The sequence below is a fragment of the Apostichopus japonicus genome, chromosome 2 (assembly GCF_037975245.1).
Source record: "Apostichopus japonicus isolate 1M-3 chromosome 2, ASM3797524v1, whole genome shotgun sequence".
In the NCBI taxonomy this organism is placed as follows: Eukaryota; Metazoa; Echinodermata; class Holothuroidea; order Aspidochirotida; family Stichopodidae; genus Apostichopus; species Apostichopus japonicus.
This window is the reverse complement of record NC_092562.1, coordinates 24,968,912-24,995,043: the sequence shown is the minus strand read 5'-3', so window position 1 is coordinate 24,995,043 and position 26,132 is coordinate 24,968,912. Positions and strand designations below refer to the sequence as shown.

Sequence of the window (26,132 nt, the reverse complement as noted above, 5' to 3'; positions counted from 1 at the left end):
TTTTGGCCTAATTTGTTTCAGTCATTTTCACCCAGGGTCTGGGGAGGATGGAGACATAGGCCTAATGATGTCTAAATAGCATTAAAAACAAAAGAAAGACGACAGCAACAGAACTTGGAAGGGAATTGATTAAATTACCATTATGGTTAATGGTTAGGATCGTTAGGGAACTTCAATGCGGGTATACCAGATGTGATGGAACATCATTTTAAACGGGGGATGGTACATGAAATCCGGGGAACTGTTCCTGGACGTTGGGGACGTCTGGTCACCTTTATCTAATGGTCACTACCCATTCGGTTATCACAGAAAAGTTACTGAGCACATAACAGAAAGCAAGACAAGTACACAAGAAAACAAAAAGATGAGAAGACTGCTTTGTTTTTGACAAGTTTTCACAAATATTATTGACTTTTTTCTGCTGTTTCTTCTTCGTTAAAACAACATAGATGGTTCACTTCTCTTGAGAGAATATTTTTGGAAAATCTGCGACACCACAATAGACAAAAAAAAACGTGATCACACTGGGATAACAACCACATGCATGATTTAGATGAATATTTATATATTTTTTTATAAATATTCATATGTGTTAAAGATAAACATATTAAACAAAATTTCACCAATGAGAACAACACTATCTTACATAACTTAATAATATATAAGCATTCAAATATTCAGTTTCTTATTTTCTTTCTTTCCTTTTTTCTCTTTGCTATTAATTGGTAATCTGATTTTCATTTACATCTTTTTGACAATACATGTTAATTTTTATCAGTATTGTTATTCAAATAAAAGGAATATATGAATATGTTAATTTGGAGAACCATTCGAAAAATTATCCTTTAGAATGTGGAATGATAAGGAGCAGTACTATATTTTCGTTAAGGATAATAACAATAAAGAAAAAGGAGTTCAACAACTTTCCTCACTTTGTTGGAAATTTTTCTAAACGGAGTAAATACTTGCGGTTACGCACGATCAAAAGTATGAATATTTATAAAGCTATCATGACTATTCATACAACACCTGTTTACATTGGATTACTATGGGTTTTCAACTAAATGATACTACTGTTTATGCCTCATTTACTTAACTTAACAGGCAAGGAAGATGTACCATTTTTTCATTTCTAACTGGAAGTCTGTCATGGAATGACTTTAAACTATTTAACAAATAAAATGAAAAACATACATATTAGAACAAAGAAAATCACTTCTATGAAACAGATTTCATAAATGTGCTTAAATGTCTTCCCGTTAACTAACATGGTTGATAGTCTTATAAACACAAGTGTATATTACTTTATTCACAAAGTGATGGTTGACAGAAATATCAAGTAGATTTTCATTTAGTTAAGAGTATGACTATAAGCAACGCCAATAAAGTAGTACAGCAAAAATACTAAGGCTGCAGAGTGAGAAGATATTTTGTGCAAAAAACCAAAGAAAAAAAGAACCCCTGTTGGTAAGGCATTTGATTTGATGTCATGTAACAAAAGTTAGTTGATTTGAAATGTGGCTACTACCATCGCCAAAATCTTCCCCCAATCCAACACACAAATGACAGGTTTAATATATGAAGACTACAAACAATACTTTCTTTTTTATATCAATGTTATAAAGCTACTACTGAAAGACACTACTTGCCCTCTTAAAAAAAAAAAAAAAAAAAAAAAACACACGAAAAAAAAAAGGTTTGAATCACATGGTTTCTTTCAAACATCTAACCATCAACAACCTTTACCTTTTGCATCAGAAACGAAAAAAAAAAAGAAGAAGAAATAGAACCTTAATCAGACAATAAAATTAACTGCTTTCCTCCACCCAGTAGCGAGACACACAAGTATCCGTTGAGTTGTGCAAGGTAAATATGTGCTGTAACAAAGCACACAATTTGACTAAACACTTACTAGTCAATCACATTTCATCTCTACCAGCAATAAATACATTCTTCGTGAAACAAGAAAGGTACTTTCACATTCAGATTGTTTTTTTAACTCAAAAGTTTAATTCTCAGTCACAAATAATTTCACAGCTTACAGAACTTTTCAGGTTCCAGCAAACACCTTCCATAAAATCTTTAAATCTCTCTCTCAAACTTTCAAATGTTTCAACTTCTGTTTGCCTCTTTTACATTTATTTTTCTGGATGACTTTCACGGAATGAGTGAATCACTTTAATCTGGCTAAGCCTACCTCTAAGCAACTAGAACATTTCAATATCACTCTATGTAATAAAATACTACTTGAATATTTAAATGACTTGGAGATATAAATAGGTGACTGTTTCTTGATGTTAGTCCAACGATTCCAGAGAAAGAAATAGTGACTGAGAGTCAACTGTAGTAACCAGGGTCCAACTTAAGAAAGTAGGAGATGCCTGAAGTAACTCAGAGTAAACTAAGGTAACTTGTACAGACCAAAAGTAACCTAGAGTTAGCTGAAGTAGCTGATGTCAGAGTCAAGTTAAAGAGACAGCCAACTGATGTAAATATCAGTTAACTTAAGTAACCCTAAACCATCTAAAGAAACTCAGAGCTAAGCCAACTATAGAAACCCACTGCCAACTTAAGTAACTTAGATATACACAAAGTAACCCAGAGCCAACTCAACTAACTTAGATGTACCCAAAGTAACCTAAACTGACCCAATGTTACCTGAAGTAACCCAGAGCCAACTCAAGTAACTTAGATAATACCCAAAGTAACGTAAACTGACCCAATGTTACCTGAACTAATCCAAAGCCAAGTAAAGTGACTAAGAGTAGACTAAAGACAATTAGATTGGCATTTAATAAAAGTTATTTCAAGTAACCCAGAGGTAAACTAACAAATATCACAGAGTCTATCAAAGTAACCTACAAGTCACCCAAAGTAACCTACAAGTCACCCAAAGTAACCTACAAGTCACCCAAAGTAACCTACAAGTCACCCAAAGTAACCTACAAGTCACCCAAAGTAACTAAGAGTCGACTAACAATCACGTAAAGGCGAATCAAGGTGAGCTGAAACATCTGAATGTGAAGGAGACTAGTTTTGGGTGTGTGGGACCATTGGGGCATGCAGTGTGTATAACAAAAAACAACAAAACACTTGTTACAGTACAAACAGATTTCTACTCTGATGGTTCAGAGAGAATGGTTGGTGGACATTTATCGTTAATGACATGATACCACTAATACAACTAACATAACAAAAGTTAAATTGCTTAGAGCTGACTTTAATTTAAGACCAACTATGAAAACTTCTTACCTGTTTAATATTCAAGAACACAGATCAATAGATTACCCATTTACTTCTAGGAGAAACTATGTATCATTATAGCCTCTTCTTTGAAAATTTGCAGTCTACATTGCATGCTAATCTTCACAACCCTGTTGAATATTCATGGTGAATAATGCATATTCAACCCTTGTAATATAAACTACTATAATACTCTGTGTGTGTGTGAAGGGAGAGGGAAGGGCACTGCATTGTTCGGGAGGGCAGAGTAGAGGGGGTGAGAAGAGAAGAGAGAGACAGGTGGTTCAAGAGGGGGTAATAGGAAAGGATAAAAGCTAAACAATTGAATAGATACTGACAAAGTCAAATTACAAGTGGCAACAATAGGGGGAATGATCAGCTGCCCAAGGTCCTGATCTCATCTAAGAAGTTTGAGATGAGGCTGGCATCCGTGCTCTTACCATCTATAGAAAGCGAACCGTTCGGCTACAAGAGCAGGAGAGGAAAAAAACAAAACAAAAACAAAGTATTAATAAAGAAGTGGTTCATTTAGGTTTTCAGACAAAAGAGTATTTCGTTTTCTTTTGGTTCGCTGACAGACAAAGAATTGTAGGAAACACCTATGTGATTTGAAAGAGTGAGTCAAACCTTAGAAAGTATTAATAAAGAAGTGTTTCATTTAGGTTTTCAGACAACAAAGTATATTGTTTTCAATTTTGTTCGCTGACAGACAAGAACTGCAGGAAACACCCATGCCATTTGAAAGAGCGAGTCAAACCTTAGAAAGCGCATTTTGTGTAATTCCACGTCTTTAACATCTTTGCAAAGTTGCCAAATAATCTGATGCTGTGCTCTTCATTCTTTCCGCTGCGCCAGGGTTGGCATGGCAACAGACATTTTGCACTAGATTGACACATCAAAATAAAATAAAACTGTTAGCAAACTGCTTATCCACTAGAAAGCCTGTGTAATAGAATGTGTAAAAGTAAGTTGGCCTGACCTTTGGAATCCTAGCAGGATCTTCTTCAGAGGTAAAATGACAAGTAACAGTAACAGTAACAGAAAGGACAAAAACATGCACAGAAAACATATAATCAATATTCCCCACCCCGTTCCTTTAATCCTCTCTTTGTCCTTCCACTGTTTATCTCCTACCTCTCCTCTTCCCCTGTTGCTTTCCACTCTCCATCCCTTGTCTACTAATCCCCTTACATCTATCTCATTGTGTTCACCGTGCTCATTAACCTGTCTGTATTCTGTGCGTGTTTTTGTCCTTTCTGTTACTGTTACTTGTCATTCAGCCTCTGAAGAAGATCCTGCTAGGATCGAAACGTCAGGCCAACTTACTTTTACACATTAGATTTACACATGTCGACTTACCATTGCTTTGATCAGTACACAGATGTCATGCCCTTGAATTGACCTGCCATACAGCGATACTGTGCTATCCACTCTCTCAACCACTCCCAGATGGGCGTGGAAACAGATCCTGGCCAGGACTTCCCGAAATTCTGAATTACCCAGCTGAGCTGTGACGGAACTCTTACCAGTGAGGTCTCCTCCGCTTAGCAATCGTGCAAACTGATCGCTGAAAGAGAGACGAAAGAAAGAAAAAAATTACATTTCAAGCTACAAGAACCTGTTTCTCTACTTTTCCACATCTTAACAACAATCTTTTTTGTGTTTCCATATAATCAATATTGTGTATATCAATTGAAATAAAATAAAACTGTTAGCAAACTGCTTATCCACTAGAGAGCCTTGTGTAGGAGAATGTGTAAAAGTAAGTTGGCCTGACGTTTCGATCCTAGCAGGATCTTCTTCAGAGGCTAAATGACAAGTAACAGTAACAGAAGGGACAAAAAGGTGAAGGTGTATATCAATTATCGAAGCACACAGCTACTTTCATAGGAAAGACCTGAAAGATAAGAGTCTGGTGCAAGAAACCAAACAACTTGTTCCACTCTCAAACCCCAGTCCCCTCACGTGGAGACTGTTACCGTATGGTCGTGACTATGTTACCTCAAGTGAGCATTACTTGTCCATTGGAAAGGGAATAGATCATGCGAATGATCATTTTAATGGTTGTGAGTGATCTACTGTATACCTTTTACACATGTAGTTTTTATGTATCACATGTATTAAAGGAGAAACGGATATGTCAGGTTCATTTGTGCTCTATATTCATGCTGAAAATATGTAGTTTATAATGCACTATCACTTTAACTTGAACCTGTTAAATTGAAGTTGAAGCTCATAATACATAATTCATATATATATATATACTTCTAGTTTAATATATAATCTTTTGGTGTCAAACTAAGTGGTCTTTGAACTTGACAAAGAATATTTCAAGTTCCTGCTTTATGTTGGGAATTTAATTTCACAAACATGTACCTGTTACATGGCGTGGCTGTTACGTAGGACGAAATTGGCAGATGAACCTTGAAGTCGAGCTTCTCACTCGTTGAGCCATCGTCATCCTAGAATAAGATGGAAAAGAAATATGAACTGTCAAGTTATTCTATAGAAGTTTGATCAACTGGGCTTGAAATCAGATGAAATATCTGTCTTATGAAACCATGGCAGATTGTTTGGGCAATAGGCTGAATGAACAGTTTATGTTGACAATTATTTCAAACCCTCTTTAGGTCCAAAAGAGGGAGGGGAATGGGTGGGGGAGTGGAACGAACGGACCAACATGGGTATGACTATTCTTCAAAGAAAGTAATATCAACGAAAGTATGGAAATATGGTCAAAACAAAATAAAAAGCACTACTTCGTATGTTGTGGGCATTTATTTTTTTAATTCTAAGGCTCGCTACCCTCTGGAGTGATACCAAGGTTGACATGTATTCACGGTGTCACTGCAGATAATCTACGCACCTTAACAACGTAGGTCAGTGTTCCCCGTAATTTCTGAGACATGTTTATACTGTTGATTTTAAAAGCAAATTGTCCTTCATTGGTGGCACTAGGCGGCAACTGGAATGGCACTTTGACACCATCGTGGGTAGATGCACCGATCTGCATGAGAAGAGGGGAAATATGTATGTCGACTGAAAGACTTCACAATGGTTTCATGTTCATACAGAGGAACTTATTCAAATATTATTACACCCAGCCAATCAGCTCATCAGTTTCCTATTTTCATACCATATAATGACACTGTTAGTTCACGTGCCGGATAAATAATTATATACCATATAATGACACGGTTAGTCTACGTGCCAGATATGTAATTATATACAATATTCTGACACGGTTAGTCTACGTGCCAGATATAATTATACCATGCATGGTTAGTCTACGTGTCAGATATATAATTATATACCATATACTGACACGGTTAGTCTACGTGCCAGATATATAATTATATACCATATACTGACACAGTTAGTCTACGTGCCAGATATGTAATTATATACCATATTCTGACACTGTTAGTCTACCTGCCTGATATATAATTATATACCATATACTGACACGGTTAGTCTACCTGCCTGATATATAATTATATACCATATACTGACACCTTTAGTCTACATGCAAGATATATAATTATATAAAATATACTGACACTGTTAGTCTACGTGTCACATATATAATTATATTCAATATACTGACATGGTTAATCTACCTGCCAGATATATAATTATATATCATATTCTGACACGGTTAGTCTACGTGCCAAATATATAATTATAAACCATATACTGACACGGTTAGTCTACGTGCCAGATATATCATTATATACCATATACTGACACCTTTAGTCTACGTGCAAGATATATAATTATATAAAATATACTGACACGGTTAGTCTATGTGTCACATATATAATTATATTCAATACACTGACACGGTTAATCTACCTGCCAGATATATAATTATATACTATATTCTGACACGGTTAGTCTACGTGCCAGATATATAATTATATACCATATACTGACACAGTTAGTCTACGTGCCAGATATATAATTATATACCATACACTGACACTTTTAGTCTACGTGTCACATATATAATTATATACATTATACTGACACCGTTAGTCTACCTGCCTGATATATAATTATATACCATATTCTGACACTGTTAGTCTACCTGCCTGATATATAATTATATACCATATACTGACACGGTTAGTCTACGTGCCAGATATATAATTATATACCATATACTGACACCTTTAGTCTACATGCAAGATATATAATTATATAAAATATACTGACACTGTTAGTCTACGTGTCACATATATAATTATATTCAATATACTGACATGGTTAATCTACCTGCCAGATATATAATTATATATCATATTCTGACACGGTTAGTCTACGTGCCAAATATATAATTATAAACCATATACTGACACGGTTAGTCTACGTGCCAGATATATCATTATATACCATATACTGACACCTTTAGTCTACGTGCAAGATATATAATTATATAAAATATACTGACACGGTTAGTCTATGTGTCACATATATAATTATATTCAATACACTGACACGGTTAATCTACCTGCCAGATATATAATTATATACTATATTCTGACACGGTTAGTCTACGTGCCAGATATGTAATTATATACCATATACTGACACGGTTAGTCCACCTGCCAGACATATAGTTATGTACAATATACTGACACGGTTAGTCTACGTGCCAGATATATATTTATATACAATATTCACGGTTTGTCTACGTGTCAGACTTCAAATCAGTCTCCCGCATTCACTTCCCATAATTACTCTCGTGTTCGTTTCTTGGTCTTCCAGGATAGACAGAATACCCATTGTTTTGATGGATAGTTAAAAAATACTTCATTCGTCTGGCCTACTCGATACGTCCTCCCGGGATCCAATTAGCAAACTCTTACTACATCATCTTTTATCTCACCTCCCTAATCAGTTTAGTATTCAACGAATCCAAGACGTTAAACTCCAGACTCTTGAGATGGTTTGACGTCAGGTTGCTGAAGATGACGGAGATCACCACTTGATTTGTCTGTTTGGGATCGATTCTGGTCTCGTACGTCTGGTGAAGAGATAACAACAGAATCAGGTAAAATATGATGTATGCACCGCACCACATCGTGGCGTCAACTTCCAGAGGGTGGAGGAGGAGGTGGAGGTGGAGGAGGAGGAGGAGGAGGAGGAGGAGGAGGAGGAGGAGGAGAGGAGGAGGAGGAGAGGAGGCATAGCTGCTACTATCTATAAACAGCTGTATTAATATTAGTGCACCCGCACAAAGGATAGATAAGTTTTTTCTCTAGATCAAACTTTTGCAATCCTTTTCATGGTCCATCGTGTAAAACTGTTGAAGATTATTATATTCAAATGAATTCCGTTGAAGAGTGAACTCCATCCACATGATCAGATCTCTCGCTGACATCCACACTGAGGGCGTTTCCAGAGCTGAGCTAACATTTTGAACGTTTAGAAGAGAATGGAATAATGGAAATTGAACTCACTATCTAGTACTCTGACATCCGACCCCCCACTCCCCGGGCCCACGTTCCCGTTTACAATACAATTGATATTCAGTGTTGAGGCAACACTTGTGCACTCCTGGGATATCACCTGACACTGAGAACTAAAAAACTCCCTTCAGTTACTGAACCAAGACAAAGCTTGATAAATGCAACAACAACCACTACAGGTACATAGATTATATGTATTTTAAGAAAAATTATTCTTACCATTTTTATGGATGGATTTTCAGCTAATAATCTGTAACTGCTCATGGGCTAAATGGAATAAAGAAAGAAAAAAAATAGAAATTATTATGAAACATCTGAAGAATTCTTTAGAAATCTGCACTGTTATTTTACAGGAAATATTACAAGATTGGACTGATACAGAGCCTAAATGATTATGAGTTTTATGAACTGCAAAGTCACTAGAAAAAAATATCAATGTCTACAAAATGAAAAGCATCAAAAATTTAATATTTGATTAAAAATGTTTAACAAGTATTTACACGACTGGAAAGACCCAAAGCCTAAATGATTATAAGTTTTATGAACTGCAAAAGTCAAAAGATAAAAATATCAATGTCTGAGGGTTAGACTACAAAATAAAAGGCATAAAAAATATAACATTTTGATGAAAAAGTTTTACAAGGAAATATTTACAAGGCTGGAATGATTCAAAGCCTAAATAACTTTTATGAACTGCAAAAGTCACTAGAAAAAAATATCAATGTCTGAGGGTTAGACTACAAAATGAAAAATTACAAACTTTAACCTTTTGATTCAAAACTGTAGCTCTGTGCAGACATTGTTTGTTTTTTTTCTGAAAAACGTTTTAAAAGTTTGACCATAACAGGTCTTGTAAAATTTCTCCAGCTTATTTTGTTGTGTTTCGGTCAAAGCTCCTTTCAATGAAGCATGTAAAGAATGGCTGACAAAATTCAAAATTTTTAAAGTTTGGTGGTTATCCTGGGGAACTTTTTAATTCCGTTTGAAACATTCAGTATTCCCACGCCACCAGTGCCTCAAGTAATCTGCCTCGTATACAAAGCTCAAAAGAAGAAACCCCTTACCGGAATGGGGGCCGGCTGTGGGTCCTCCGTGGCAGGGGCATCACTAGTAGGGTTGCTGGTTTCACCGTTCCCCACCTGCTCATACTCTTCCTTAACGTGGTGGTTCTTCTTTTTATCTTTCTTCTTATCTTTTTTAGATTTCTTCTCTTTCTTCGATTTCTTGCTCCCTTCCGTAACCTCCGTTTCTTTTGGCTACGAAAGAAAAAGGCGAAGCTTGAAATCGTCGCATAACTACTTTCAGGATTCACATTTGAGTTGGGCTTCCTTCAGGGTGACAGACTGGGGGGGTGGGGGATGAGGGGAGTGGAATGTTTAGGTGGGGGGGACAAGGGTTGTGAAATGTTTATCTATCTATTATTCAAGTGTCCTTAACAATCACAAGCCAATTGATCAGGTGATGTCCCTTTTGTTGATGTAAAGTGTTTGCAACGATTAGTCGCAATTGTAGTGTGAGACATCCCTTCGAATCGAGTAACTCCAGACATCCTTACAGGCAGCAGCACAACTATCAGCACAGACAGGAAATTCAGGAATTTTATCTCAACGGTGGTAATTTAATAGTGACAAAATCTATGACTGGAGGGTTTAACAGGTGCAAGAAAAAATTGTGGGCACATTTGTCCCAAGAAATGTGCATTAAGTGTCTTACAAAGAGGGAAAGGAAAGACAGGATAAAGAAGAAATAATTCCAACCAACCTGGGCATCCTTAATTTCCTCAGGTTTGATCTTTTCTGCCTCTTCATCCTTAGATAACCAATATGAAATATCATCCATCTATGTACACAAAAGACATTGACCAAGCAAACAAAGTCATGCAAATGATATTTGAAATGATATGCAAAAATATTAGCAAAGCAAAAATGGAAAAATAAAAAAACAAAACTGCATATGGACAAAAGCTGGCATACAATTTTTGTCTGAGAAACCAGAAAACAAAAATATAGCAAATAAATTTGAATTCTTCTTTCATTTGAGATAGATCATGGCATGCTCAGCAAGAGAGAAGAGATACATTGATCTTAAGGTGAAAGGTCATCAGTTAGGCCTAAAATATGCTAGACAGTCAGATAACAGTACCGTGAGTCAATCACTAGTGGTATATACAAGTTTGTTCTTAATTAGTAGAGAAGAGATCTTTTGAAACTTATTTTTGAAGTTTCAAGTCAAAATGATTGTTTTAGGCAATGTGTTTTTCTAAATCACTTTCTTCATTCAGCCAAACTGAACAAGTGGAGCCTTTAACAAGTCAATCACCCAGCCTATCTGTACACAAGTACGTCAGGCATATGCCCTTGATAGACTGTAATTAGTACAAATCATGCACACTAGCACCGAAAGGACAGCCCCCCCTATGTGGACAAGGCTGGAGAGATTGTATGATGGCCTGATCATGCACACTAGCACCGATAGGACAGGCGCCCTATGTGGACGAGGCTGGAGAGATTGTATATAGTCCTGATCATGCACACTAGCACCGAAAGGACAGCCCCCCCTATGTGGACAAGGCTGGAGAGATTGTATGATGGCCTGATCATGCACACTAGCACCGATAGGACAGGCGCCCTATGTGGACGAGGCTGGAGAGATTGTATATAGTCCTGATCATGCACACTAGCACCGAAAGGACAGCCCCCCCTATGTGGACAAGGCTGGAGAGATTGTATGATGGCCTGATCATGCACACTAGCACCGATAGGACAGGCGCCCTATGTGGACGAGGCTGGAGAGATTGTATATAGTCCTGATCATGCACACTAGCACCGACTTGGATGTAAGTTCAAAACAGCAGCTTTAGAGGCCAACAATTTGAAGCCAATGCTGACAAACTTTCACACTGAGATGGTCATTCAAAGCTACCATTCTTTCATGCTTCCTTTAGGAGGTTGGTAGGATGGTAAGGGGGCGGGGGGGCAGAGGGGTATCATTTTCTCATCCTTTCCTTATCATGGAATTGTTGTGCAAACAAACCATACTTTACAATGCTGAGTGAGGTTGTTAGTTCAATGGTTTTCTAGCTTAAAATGTTTTCTCCTCTCTTCAATTTGCCCTGTTTTAAGAGACCTGAACTGGATTTTCATATCCCAACATTAAAAAAGGAAAACAAAACAGAAGCAGAACAAAGTTCATTTAACAATTTACTCCAGACAGTGTCGTCTAACAATCTGTGCCATGCTAGTGCATTACTCTTGGTCTTGGACATGTTTCACTGTTCAAATATCGTAATATCAGAGTGCAAACAGACAGGGACAGACACAGAAGCATAGTGTTTGTAAGAGATTTCTTGGTGCAAACAATTAGCGCAGTCTGAGCGAGAAGCTTAATGTTCAACGGCAAACATAACGTGATGTGTGATGCTGCTTGTAAAAGCTTCTACATGAGCAGCACGGCTAAGGTTCCCTGATTATTTTCAAATTTGTTACAAATGTTGGGGGCCACATTTATTTGCATATAATTACTTATGGCTATTACAGGTTATTTCACTAATTGTTACATCATTGTTTTTAGTATAAGTAATACAGGTCAGGTAACATTTTAACTTGAAAGGGATTAACAGCATATTTAACTAAGGTTGGTCCAATCTTTTTACCTACCAGTAACCATGTTAACTAACACATTAACTGGAAAGTTATCAACATATTTAACTAAGGTTAGCCCAATAAGTTTACTATCAGTAACCACACAATATCTTGAAGTTATCAGCATAACTAAGGTTAGCCCAATATTTTTACTATCAGTTACCATGTTAACTAACACATTAACTTGCAAGTTATCAGCATATTACACCAAGGTTACCCAACTATTGTTACTATCAGTTACCATGTTAATAACACAATATGTTGAAGCATTCCGCATATTAAACTAAGGTTACCACACTATTGTTACTATCAGTTACCATGTTAAGTAACACATTAACTTGAAAGTTATCAGCATATTACACAAAGGTTACCCAACTATTGTTACTATCAGTTACCATGCTAAGTAACACAATATGTTGAAGCTATCTACATAACTAAGGTTATCTCACTGTTTTTACTATCAGTTACCATGTAACATTAACACATTAACTGGAAAGTTATCAGCATAACTAAGGTGATTCCACTATATTTTACATCAACGCCATGTTGGGTACACTACTAACTTGAACGTATACCAGCATACAAAGCAACGGTTACTTCACTAAATGTTACTAATTGGTAAAACGTGTTGGATATTGCATCTTTTTTGTTGATGTTGGAAAATGATCAGCATGACAATGGTTTAACCACCTGTTTTCTACCATCTCGGGGAAACATGTTGGGTGTTTGCATTTTGTCTAAGCATATCTACATTGCTAAGGTTTACCTCATTTGTACTATTGGCCTTGGTTTCGTCCACTTTCTTCTCCTCCACGTCCTGAGTTTGTGGTACTTCCTTCTCTGTGACCCCATTCACCTTGATCTCTTCTTCCTCCTCTGCACCTCCCATCAAGTTAGGTTCCTCCACCTGAATCTCACCATCCTCCGGGGGTTGCTTTGAAACACCCTCTGTTTCTTTGTGGACTTTCTTCTTCTTTTTCTGCACAAGAAATACAAATGAATGAAGAAAATGACATCGTATTTAAGTCAAGCAAAAACAGCTGTTCTAAAAGTGATAAATGATCAATAATTTTTCTATCTTTACAAATGTGTTCATTACTTTCTGATTAAGTGTTCTGTCGTTGATTCTCCCCCTCCCCCCCCCCCCATGTCAGTAATAAGTGTTACTATTAAATGCTCATTCTGAAGAGAGGGTCAGAAACTATTTGCAGTAAATTTCTTAATATGTTGCTCATTTAAAGACAAGTTTTAACATGGTAGGTTTTATCATTCTTGCATTGGATCGATTTTATGCCATACTTAACTCTCATACCAATATTCTTAGGTAAACTGTACCAGTAATAACATGAGACACTTGTCAAGTTTAAGAATAGTATTAAGGAAAGTCCTAATGTAAGCAAGAATTGAAAAACTCTACCGCATACACAGCCAACTTAAAGGTTGTTGGTTGATGCGTCACTATAGTGGACAAATACATCCTAGTCAGATAGGCATGTAGGAAGTTATAATAACTGTCCTTACTCTCAAAGTTTTAATGTTCAGAATCTTAAGTAAGATGGTAAACTGATGGCAGCGGTGACTATACAACAGTTAACATTAGACCAAACTGAAAAAAAAGCTGCACCCTAGCATTTTCAAGTAGTTTCCAATTGATGCTTAGAGATGTTGGATTTCTCTCTCCTTCAAAGTTTGCATTTAGAGAGTCCCATAGAAAACTGTCGGACTCTTGTAAAAGGTAGAGGAGACCAAAGTGACTGGAAAATTAAGTGGACTGAAAAAAGATCAGCAAAAGAGAAGATATACCTCTCGTTTTACCTTTTTATCTTTTCCTCCATCTTTCTTGCTTTTACCACCTTTCTCTTCTTTTCCTTTCCGATGCTTTCTCTTTGGTTTCTCTGTCGGTGCCCCCTCCGATTTGTCCAATAATTTCAGTCCCGTACCGACTTCGTAATGCTCCCTCACAGGTAATCTGTCTCCTTCGTCCAACGGCCTGTGAAAGTTCAACCAGAAACCGGAAGTGTGTTTACAAGGATTACTGGTAAAAACTCTAACCAGAAAACCAAGTATCTATCAAAGCCTGTGCAAGTTTATTAGAAACCAGACATGCAATAAACAACAGAGATATACTTTCTGTAACAGTGTATTTGATAGCAAGAAAAATTACTCTGCAAGGATTAAAACACCCAGCTGCTTTAGGACTGTTTTTGAGTTCTGTGCTAGACCTCAAGTGGATAAGGTTTCAGACCAACTCAATCTGTGGCTTACTTTCACTCATAGTTTCTAAATTAAAACTAACAAACCAGACATTTATACGAGTAAAACAGATGAAAAAAAGATCAATCATCGTAGATATTTTGCAGCTGTTTAAAATATTAGCTTTACAAAGAATCTTTTTTTCCAACCGTAAGTTAAATCCTACATCAGGTATCAGGTAATTATAAGATGACTCCTAGCCTATCAGGTATTCTCTAATTATACGATGACTCCTAACGTATCAGGTATTTTAATTATCAGATGCCTCCTACATATCAGGTAAATTTAACTATAAGATGACTCCTAGCCTATCAGGTATTTTCTAATTATAAGATGACTCCTAGCCTATCAGGTAATTTCTAATGACAAGATGACTCCTAACCTATTTTTCATTATCAGATGCCTCCTAACATATCAAGTATTTTAATTATCATGTGACTCCTAACCTACCAGGTATATTTTAATGATAGGATGACTCCTAGCCTATCAGGTATTTTCTAATTATAAGATGACTCCTAACCTAATTTAATTATCAGATGCCTCCTAACCTATCAGGTATATCTTAATTATAAGATGACTCCTAGCCTATCAGGTATTTTCTAATTATAAGATGACTCCTAACCTTTCAAGATCTATGTCCAGTGCCCTGTGAGGGTCATCTGCTGGCCGTTCGTCTTCTCCATCATGATCCGAAAGGTCTGCACCCTAAAACAGTCAAAGAAGGAAAAAAATAATAATTATGTGTGATTCTGCAATATAAGGACAATCTCTTACCTAAATAGAAATAAATATTGAATCTGTTGATAGTACTACAGAGGTAACCTCAGCAGAATCTGTTTGATGGAGTCAATTCTGATTTCCTCAGAGAGGTTCTTAGAAATATGAACACTAACATTTCACAGCTAGATCTAATGATATTTAATAAGGTAGTTTCCTCTGAGAGTCCCAGAGATGGCACTTTATCCTTTGCATATATCATTCATGGGCACAACTCACACTCCTTGGCCAATAATGTCAGAAAAGCTCTTGTTTGGAATCAAGAAGGAGGGATCTTGCTGCATGGGTGGTACTCTATGTTAATAAAATCACAAAGATATTAAACTATTCATGAGTTTAACAACCACACCTCTGCATCCCCCATGACTACACTGGTTCAGCTGTCCAACTCAAACTGATAGTAAAATTGCTTAACTACACACAACATTTCAGACCAAAACTACATTTCTAAGGAATGCTAGAATTCTCACATCCAGCTCTGCACTTCTTCACATCAATTGCCTTAACAATTCAAAAAAAAAAAAATCCTTGTTTGTAGCAAACAAAATAATAATAATAATCATAATAAGCAAATATTTATAGAGCGCTTTATGCAAAGGCCTCAAAGCGCTTAAACAAGTACACAAATATGCAAGTCAAATCACTGTAAATTTTGGAATAAATGAGTTTTTAAGAGACGCTTAAAACAGTCAACCGATGGTGCATTGCGAATTGAAGATGGTAGATTGTTCCAGAGATGAGGTGCAGCAGAGATGAAGGCTCTTTCTCCATAAAACTTTGTGTTTGGGGTATGGCTGGTGGCAAGAAGACACTTTGTAGACGAGCGAAGTTGGCGTTGAGGATTATACTGAGGAATTAAATTTGTAATGTAACCAGGGGCAAGGAAGTGTTGTGATTTGTATGTTAAGAGGAGGAACTTATAAATTGACCATTGTTTTACTGGAAGCCAATGGAGTGATTGAAGCACTGGAGATATGTGATCATGACGCGATGAACATGATATTAACCGGGCAGCAGAATTCTGAACAGTTTGAAGTTTTTTCAGTGTAGAGTCAGGAAGGCCAAATAAAAGGGAGTTACAGTAGTCAAGCCTAACCAAACCACCCCCTTACCTCTGGCATCTCTTCCTCTACGATATCCACTTTGTGTGCGACTGGAATGTCATCGCTGGAGTTTGAATCACGGCGCCCTCGTTTTCCTCTCTTGTGCTTTTTCCGATGTTTCTTCTTCGTCTGCAAATTTGCTTTCTTCATGTATTCATCGGTCACGCTAATGCCTAAAACATAAGAACAAAAGGACAAGTTAGCAAGTGGCCAAAAGAGATGGAAGTCGGGGGGGGGGGAATACAACCCTGGGGTAAATCAGGGGCCCTAGAAAAATATGAAGGGGGCCCAGTAAAACAATGGGTACTGGATACTGTATTATCACTTTAATAATATACTAAATCGAGAAAGACAAGAGTGCAAGAGGAGCCCCTGATGGCGTAATTGTGACCTAGGCGATGTCATAGTGCCAGTGGAAGCTCATCATATAACTTTCTCTTTGTTTTATTTTTGATGTTTTCAAAGCTGGAATGATAACAGAATTGATCTTGAAACCAAACTTAGACCATGTTTTTCAAGAGATTTAGCATTTGTGAAAAACACATCTCCACTACAGAAGTAAAAACTGGTAAAGAACAAAGTAGAAATAAAAACAATTGAAGCATGTGTGGCTCGATGATCTCATATTTAGACTTGATCAAGTCTCCGGCATAAATGTGTGTGAAAAAAAAAAAAATGAAATATGTGATATCTCCCAAATGGAATAACATTTTTCCATAAGGGAGGGAGGGAGGTGGTTCAAGAATAATCTCTACCCAAATAGACCAATAATGATGGGTGGGTTTGTGTCTCCTGTCTGTGGAGGTGGGGAGGGAGGAAGTGGGAGTGGAGAGTTTTTCATGACAGTAATGATCTCTACCAAATAGACCAATAATCATGGTTGTGGTTTTGTCTAGTTTAAGTCATAACTAGATTCAACACAATCTATCTATCTAGTCCTGAATTTACTTGATTTTGAAAATTGTTCACATCTTGCCTAATGATACCCCATCTAGTTTGCTTTTGCAAATAAATATAGTAGCTAAGGTGCATTCTGTTAAACGTTGAACTGCTGGATCAATCCTACTCAATCCACATGGCTCATGCTTGGTCAGAGCAAACAATGAGTAACACTTGGACACATCAGTCTTAACAGCACTGTAATAAATCTCTGGCGTATATACGCAAATACTAGAAGCAAAGTTGAGAAAATTTAAACTCCGAAAAAGTTGCTCCATGAGTGGCTGGCGTGTTAGTGAAGCCATGAATGGGGTGTGTCAGTGAATGTTCTTTCAAAGAGCTCTACCAAAATTCATCCTGTCAGATTTAGATACTATTTTTTACAAACTGTATTGATAATTTCATATGCCCTAAAAACTCTCTCTGTGAAGAAAAGAGAGGGCTCCTATAGATATCGATACTAATCAATGTGCGACACTATGAAGCTGCAGAATGGATCTCTTCTAAAAATAAAAATAAAATAAACTAGAATTTACAAAAATTGAATTGTGGTTTCGATGGTGTAACATGAGCAGTTTTCTTCATGAATCTGACATAATGTATAGTGAGGATGTACAAAATACTTGGTCTTAGTGATACAGTGAAAAGCAGTGTTATGTGATGAACAATTAATCCACAATGACACTGAAGTGCCCATTGACCACAACAACAGGCTTCTTGTACTAAATGTGATAATATATCAACATACTAAATATGACATCTGTCCTTGTTGAAATATTGTGTAAAACATGGTGTTCACATTTTGACCCCTGGTCAACTCAAAAGGACCATTGAAATCTGCCCACAACATTAGGTTTCTTATACTCAATGTGATACAATTACATACCAAATAAGTGATCTGTCCAAGCTTCTCTTGCGATATTATATTTTAGGAAGGTGTGTTAGTGTGGAGAGACAGGTAAGAGGGGAGTGAAGTAAATGTTTGGCATTTGCTTACTTCAAATGACCTTTGACCTCTACCAAAATGAATAGGCTTCTTTAACTCAACATTATACACTTTCGTACCAAGTATGAGAGCTGGCCAAGCTTCCAAATGAGATATCATGTTAACACAGTTTTCACAATTTGACCCCTGGTGACCCCCAAATAAATTTTGACCTCCACCAAAAACTATAGGCTTCTTGAACTTAATGTGGTTCATAAACATATTAAATATGAGATCAGCCCAAGCTTACCTTCTTGAGATATCATGTTTACAAGGTTTCACAATTTGACCCCATATTGACCCCAAATGACCTTTGAACTCCACTAAAAAACAATAGGCTTCTTGCACTCAATGTGGTTTTTCTACACACCACATGGGTCAATCCATGCCAAATCAACAGTGGCCTCCACGTCGACCCTCTCAGAATCGCCTGAAATTGATATGGTGTCTTGCCACATGTCTCAAAGGATGAAATTGGGCACAAAAAAAATTTAAAAAATTTTCGTTGCTAGGATACGGCCCCGCCTAGCAACCAAATCCAGATTGCATTTTAAGAGCCCTTAATTTGTGTCAAGTTTGGAGGCATTTTTTGCATAAATGTTAAGTATTTTATGTCTAATATTGCAGATATTGTGGAAGACATGTGGCCAGTCTTCGAATTTAGCTAATTTTGAGGAAAATTTACGGTCTCAATTTTTCGTAACAAGTAATTAAAATGGCAGAAAATGAGATAGGGGTCTTTTCTGGCCCTACTTTGAGTGTGCTCTATATTCACAAGCAGAGGCATGTTTGAGTTTTAATTTCCATAGGATCCTTGTCCAGTGGTAGTTGTACGAGAAAAGTGCCCCAAAAAAATCAAGCGGGTCGTACGTTTTACGAACAGCGCCCTCAAACTTAAGAAATCTCACTTCTGGCCCTAATTGGGGGTCCATTTTGGGCCTGTGGGTATTTTTTATTTTTTTTTTAAATAGCATTTTTCAGGAGCGTATTGACCCTATTTTTAAAAACTCAAGTCAAAAAGTTGTGTATTTTGTGTTATCTACTCAAATTTACGACTCAAAAATTGCGAAAATCACTTCGTTCATATGTATGAAAATGCTTGCACAAGCCGAATTGAGTAATTCAAATGACAACAACTTCTTAGCATTAGCATACATGTGCTTAACAATTAGGAGTGTGGTCCACTAGCATAAGGACTACAAATAAACTGCATTTTCAGGGTCATATGCCCAACGATGCCTGTGAACAGCGCCCTCAAACATCACATTTTACCAATATTTTGGGCTATTTTGGGCATTTCAAGGTCAAATTTGGTCACAATTAAAAGTTTTTTTTTCAGTTTTTAATACAAAATTAGTAAGATATGTATAGTTATGATGCACAGAATGAGCTAAAACATCTTTTATATTAGTTATTAATGCTCTGATGAGCAGCTTAAAGTGGCGTATATGAGAGTTACATCAGCTCTACAGAAACATGCTTGCGAGGGCAAACAGTGGTAACATTGTATCTTCATTCAAAGAGATGTTAAACAATATTAGAAATTATTTAAATGTATATATTAAAAGTGTTCTGTCTAATACTCTTTGACTCCCTCTCACCCCCACCCCCCCAACACCCTCCCCATAATGCACTATGCAGATTTGTATACATACAGTATGTGACTGACTTTTACTGCATAGAGACTGCATAAACATGCATATACTGCATGTTTTGGTATGGTAATCTTCTGCTTCAAATTGTTTGTATGCATGTAACCCACCCCTCCCACCCACATCCTCTACCCAACCCTATATCAGAATAGAAAATGAATGTGAACCAGTGCGTACAGTGTGCAGTATATGTGTACATGTTCTGTACAGTGTTATTTTACACCAAGTACTATTTAAATACACAGTCCAAAATCATGTACAGTATACACACTGTACATGTATGTACTGGTTAAAAATTCCTTTTAAAATATTAAAAGTCTTTTAATTTAGTGAATTAGCAAATGCATACACTTCATTGCAAATATTTAAAAAGACATTGAAATATGCACAGTATGCACTATGCAGTGTGCACTATATATGTGTGTACATGTTCAGTACAGTGTTATTTTTCACCAAGCACTTTTAAATAAACACTGTCCAAAATCATGTACAGTATACACACTGCACATTTATGTACTGGTTAAACATTCCTTATAAATTATTGAAAGTCTTTTAATTTATTGAATTAGCAAAAGCATACACTACATTTCAAATATTTAAAATGACATTGATATATGCACAGTATTGAATGGAATGACCAGTACACAGTGTGTACTGTACATGATTGTGGACAGTGTGTATTTATTTGCTTGGTGTAAAATAACACTGTACTGAACATGTACACATATATATAGTGCACACTGTACACACTGGTTCACAATTTTCTATTCTGATATAGGGTTGGGTTGAGGATGTGGGTGGGAGGGGGTGGGGGTGGGTTACATGCATACAGACAATTTGAAGCAGAAGCTTACCATACCAAATAATTCAGTATACCTTGAATGCATGTTTATGCAGTCTCTATGCAGTAAAAGTCAGTCACATACTGTGTGTATACAAACCTGCATAGTGCACTATGGGGAGGGTGCTGGGGGAGGGGTGGGGGTGAGAGGGAGTCAAAATGTATTAGACAGAACACTTTTAATAAATACATTTCAATAGTTTCTAATGTTGTTTAACATGGTCTCCTTGAATAAAGATACATTGTTACCACTGTTTGCCCTCGCAAGCATGTTTCTGTAGAGCTGATGTAACTCTCATATACGCCACTTTAAGCTGCTCATCAGAGCATTAATAACTAATATAAAAGATGTTTTAGCTCATTCTTTGCATCATAACTATACATATCTTACTAGTTTTGTATTAAAAACTGAAAAAAAAACCTTTTAATTGTGACCAAATTTGACCTTGAAATGCCCAAAATAGCCCAAAATATTGGTAAAATGTGATGTTTGAGGGCGCTGTTCACAGGCATCGTTGGGCATATGACCCTGAAAATGCAGTTTATTTGTAGTCCTTATGCTAGTGGACCACCCTCCTAATTGTTAAGCACCTGTATGCTAATGCTAAGAAGTTGTTGTCATTTGAATTACTCAAATCGGCTTGTGCAAGCATTTTCATACATATGAACGAAGTGATTTTCGCAATTTTTGAGTCGTAAATTTGAGTAGATAACACAAAATACACAACTTTTTGACTTGAGTTTTTAAAAATAGGGTCAATACGCTCCTGAAAAATGCTACTTAAAAAAAAAAAAAAAAATACCCACAGGCCCAAAATGGACCCCCAATTAGGGCCAGAAGTGAGATTTCTTAAGTTTGAGGGCGCTGTTCGTAAAACGTACGACCCGCTTGATTTTTTTTTTGCACTTTTCCCGTACAACTACCACTGGACAAGGATCCTATGGAAATTAAAACTCAAACATGCCTCTGCTTGTGAAAATAGGGCACACTCAAAGTAGGGCCAGAAAAGACCCCTATCTCATTTTCTGCCATTTTAATTACTTGTTACGAAAAATTGAGACCGTAAATTTTCCTCAAAATTAGCTAAATTCGAAGACTGGCCACATGTCTTCCACAATATCTGCAATATCAGACATAAAATACTTTACATTTATGCAAAAAATGCCTCCAAACTTGACACAAATTAAGTGCTCTTAAAATGCAATCTGGATTTGGTTGCTAGGCGGGGCCGTATCCTAGCAACGAAAATTTTAAAAAATTTTTTTTTGTCCAATTTCATCCTTTGAGACATATGGCAAGACACCATATCAATTTCAGGCGATTCTGAGAGGGTCGACGTGGAATCGACCCAAAAATCTGTTGATTTGGCATGGATTGACCCACATATGAAGTTGGTCCGACTTTCCCCTCTACAGATAGTGTGTTTACAAGCTGGGCGTCACAAACGCACGCACACACACACCATCATGAATGCAAAGGTTACGATTATCATTGAAACCAAAAACAAATGTCTACAAAATGATCTGTTATTTTTCTACAGCGCATTGAAAGAGAGCAAAGCAAAACAGAAAATATCTTTCTTTAATAATAAATATCGCATTATAATTTTAATTTTTTTTTATTAGTTTGTTACTGAAAGTAAGGAACAAGTGAATCTTTCCACTTCAATATTTCTTTATCTTGATACAATATGTAACAGCTTTTATTGATTGCCCATTTGTAAAATTTTGACGAGACTTAAATAGATTGGCGGATAAAAAGGGCAAAAACTCAAGGCTCTTGGGATATTGATGTACATTTTACAATGTTGGAAAGTTCAGTCCATGTTGTCGCACTTAAGAGTCTGAGCTGTCCTGTCGTGTTCCCTTTTAGGATGCAATGAAATAAAACAAAAGCAATGCAAGTATTGTGGAAAGGTCAAAACACTTGCCTGACAACTCAGAGTATGTTTGATCTGTGTACAAAATAAAAGTTTTGACAACAGCGTGATGACAAGGAAAAAAAATACCTGTGAAACATTCTCACCAAAATCGATACTCATAAACAGACTGTGACCAAACTATATGCAAAATCCAAACAGGTATTTTGTTGGGATTGTAAGAAGTACATAAAAAGTGTTAATTTTATAAAGGCTGTGGTAAATGATTCTTTCATGTATCTGAAATAATATTCTTAATCTTTGCTATGTACATTGCAAAAAAGAAAAGAAAAAAAAAGCAGTCAGCACATCATATTTTTTTAAGACAAATCGTTAATGGTTTACACTTTTTGTAGCCAGCGACAAATCGACGGTGTGTTTTGTAACTACTCTTAGTCTTCTGACTTTACGATGACATTGGGGGCAAAAAAATCAAGTCAATTCAAATGTTGTTTCAATGAGCAAAGATGTTCACAACTATATAAGTCACTGGCATTATATCAACAGAAATTAAAATAACAATCAACATTATGAGCTTGTGGAGAAATACTAGATGTTCTCTTTAGATGATGTCAACCCTATACAGTAAACTGCAGGAACTGGGGAGTGTCACTGCAGAGTCACTTTACGCAGTAGCGTAACCACTTGAGGAGGTTTTTATAGTTATGTGTGTACAACAAAGATTTTTGATAGTTTCAAGCAGATGTACAAAAACACAAAGAGATGGTACTTCATAGAATAACAGTCCATACATGAACACATAATTGATCATGCTGTGACAAACACAAGTGAAACTACTTAACATAACAGTGACTCTACTTAACACAATAGTGACACAACTTAACACAACAGTGACACTATTTAACATAATGGTCGCACTATTCAACACAGTAGTGAGTGAGAATGGTGAAGATAATATAACAAATACTGAACATAATACTGGCACAATTGTTAAGAAGTGGCACTATTCCATAGAGTAATGGCACTATTCCATATGTGATAGTGGCATTCTTTAACATAGTAGTGACATATTTAAACATCACAATGACACTAATGACTGATGGCACCATTCAACATAATTGTGACACAATTCAACACGTGAGACTGCTGAACATAATAATGCCAACAGTAAACATACTACCGGCACTGTGCAAAATAAGTGGCACTATATGATAATGGCACTATTCCATGTAATACTGTGACTACTTAATAATGATAGCAGTGTTGAACACAACAATACTGGGTATCACTGGCTACATACAACATAATACAATATAATAGTGGCACTATTCACCATAGAAGTGGCATATTGCAACATACCAATGACAGTATTGAATACATAGCAGAACTATTTCACACTATAGTGGCACTACTCATCAAAATAGTGGCATGAATGGAAATGCTTTTCCTTATGAAACATGTTAGGTCCATGGTTTACAATATACAACAAACATGCTATGATAACCTATGAACTCAACTCAGCGTCACATCAGCGTTATGTCAACTTATTTATCAACATACAGTGGTATTTTTTAGATTAGGCACCAATATGCCATATATATTTATTATGTTTTGGATTATATACAGGGCTTTACAGGGGTACCAGCAAAATGACATTAACTGAAAGATGGCAGCCTATGCTGAAGTGTATGTATGTTTTCCTCATATCAACTGTTGTTTGGTCATTTAAATATTCTTGGAAAATTTGACTAATAGAGATATGTCTGTTACTTCAGGTTCTGTTAAAAGCTACAGGGGACATGAATGACAAGTTGGGGTCAATTGGGGGCGCTATGCAAATATTACTAACTTTGGTAGGGTAGGTAGATCAGAGTGCGTACGTACAGGAACAAGTTGAATGCATCTATATTTTTGATTTACCAAAGAAAATTCACTTCAACAAACTGCAAACACTTCTTTCTTGACAAATGGGTTTGAGTCCACTTTCAAGAGAAAGTTATTAGTTTTGAGTATTAGAGTGGTGAAGCAAGTAAGCATTTCACATACATAGCTTTACAGCATTAATTTAATATCCCCTCTAAGAAGTTTGATACAGTACTGAAACAAAGTATATAAGACCCTTTTGAAAAGAATATGCAGGGAGAAATTAACAATTTCTGACATCAGGTCCAAGTGGGAGTGAGTTATTTTGCTTCCACAAGTCAAAATTTATTTAAAATAATGAAAAAAAATACATATTGATCATCTGTTTTAGATCTGTTTTCTAGCTATGAATACCACCAACAGATAAAAAAAAATGTTTTTTTGGATAAAGAACCAATAAATATCATTAATTAGAATTAAAAGTCTTATTTTAAGTATTAAAAAAAAATGTTCATTTCCTAAAAATACCCAGAAGGGTGGGCTAAAGTTTGGTAGCAACTGCCAACAATTTGTGATGAAAGTCTATAGCTAATAACTAACTAACTAATAACTAACTAATAATAAACACTGACCAGTCCACTTGACCAAAACATCAATCTATGATCCAACTATTTTCACAAAAAGTCACTGCAGCTCTCAAGGAGGAGGTAGAAAGGAGAGACGATTAGTGGACAGAGAGAGAGAGAAAAATAGAGATGGAAGCTGACCGAAGACCAAAGCTAGCACTGCCTAAATGCACCCCAACTCCAACTCCCCCCCCCCCCCCCGTCCCACTCTACCCTGCTCATGAACGTAATATGGAACATGATAGGTCAGACCTGGCATCCAACTTTTAATGAATGTTGTGATGTCAAGCACCCCCCCCAAATTTTTCAGGTCCCCCTTTAAGAGGTGATCATCACAGGAAACCCCCTCCCCTTACCCTCACAGGAATGCACCAGGCATTCTGTGGTGATATCAGATCTTGCCCCTCCCCTCCCACATTATAAAGCACCGGGTACCATGAAAAGTGTCGACAAACAGACACACTCAGATCTATAGACCAGTTTGTTGGGGTGACTCCTAGGCAGAATATGCAATGGTCTGTCAGTCACAAGGCCAAGACATTCTTCGCTTGATCCAGACACTGCATGCTAACGAAACTACCGGTGGTCTATTTAATACTGAAATTTGTTTCAGAGTTTACAAAAGCCAGTACACACTATCTACCTGGGATGCGGCTGTGAGAAGATCCGCCTCGGCCATTATCGTGGCGACCTCCTACTCCTCGAGAAAACAAGACAGGAGACCAACTTGATTGATTTATTTCATGCAAGTTCAAACCTCTTCCTCCATTTCACTCTCATCTACCCCTTAATACCCCCTTTGAATAATTGCTGTACAAGACACAAATTTAGTGTCAACATTGTTTAAACGACTGT

The 26,132-nt window shown here is 36.6% G+C and overlaps 1 protein-coding gene across 7 annotated transcripts in view; it reads right to left on the bottom strand.

Moving 5' to 3' along the window:
* Positions 1–377: 377 nt before the first annotated feature.
* Positions 378–26,132, bottom strand: part of LOC139983419 (AP-3 complex subunit delta-1-like) — a 63,554-nt gene continuing 37,799 nt past the window's right edge. For 2 of the 7 annotated variants that reach the window (XM_071996969.1, XM_071996974.1), the window contains exons 21-33: positions 25,921–25,971; positions 16,501–16,664; positions 15,234–15,316; positions 14,174–14,348; positions 13,125–13,337; positions 10,479–10,556; positions 9,782–9,973; positions 8,937–8,984; positions 8,135–8,272; positions 6,110–6,250; positions 5,620–5,705; positions 4,603–4,810; positions 378–3,708 (exon numbers count right to left, since the gene is read on the bottom strand). In XM_071996969.1, coding sequence (XP_071853070.1) covers positions 3,619–3,708; positions 4,603–4,810; positions 5,620–5,705; positions 6,110–6,250; positions 8,135–8,272; positions 8,937–8,984; positions 9,782–9,973; positions 10,479–10,556; positions 13,125–13,337; positions 14,174–14,348; positions 15,234–15,316; positions 16,501–16,664; positions 25,921–25,971 — 1,667 coding nt within the window. In that variant the 3' untranslated portion in view covers positions 378–3,618. Of the gene's footprint in view, positions 3,709–4,602; positions 4,811–5,619; positions 5,706–6,109; positions 6,251–8,134; positions 8,273–8,936; positions 8,985–9,781; positions 9,974–10,478; positions 10,557–13,124; positions 13,338–14,173; positions 14,349–15,233; positions 15,317–16,500; positions 16,665–22,839; positions 22,864–25,920; positions 25,972–26,132 lie in introns of all 7 variants that reach the window. The other 5 variants (XM_071996978.1, XM_071996984.1, XM_071996990.1 and 2 more) reach the window with 3 other exon arrangements.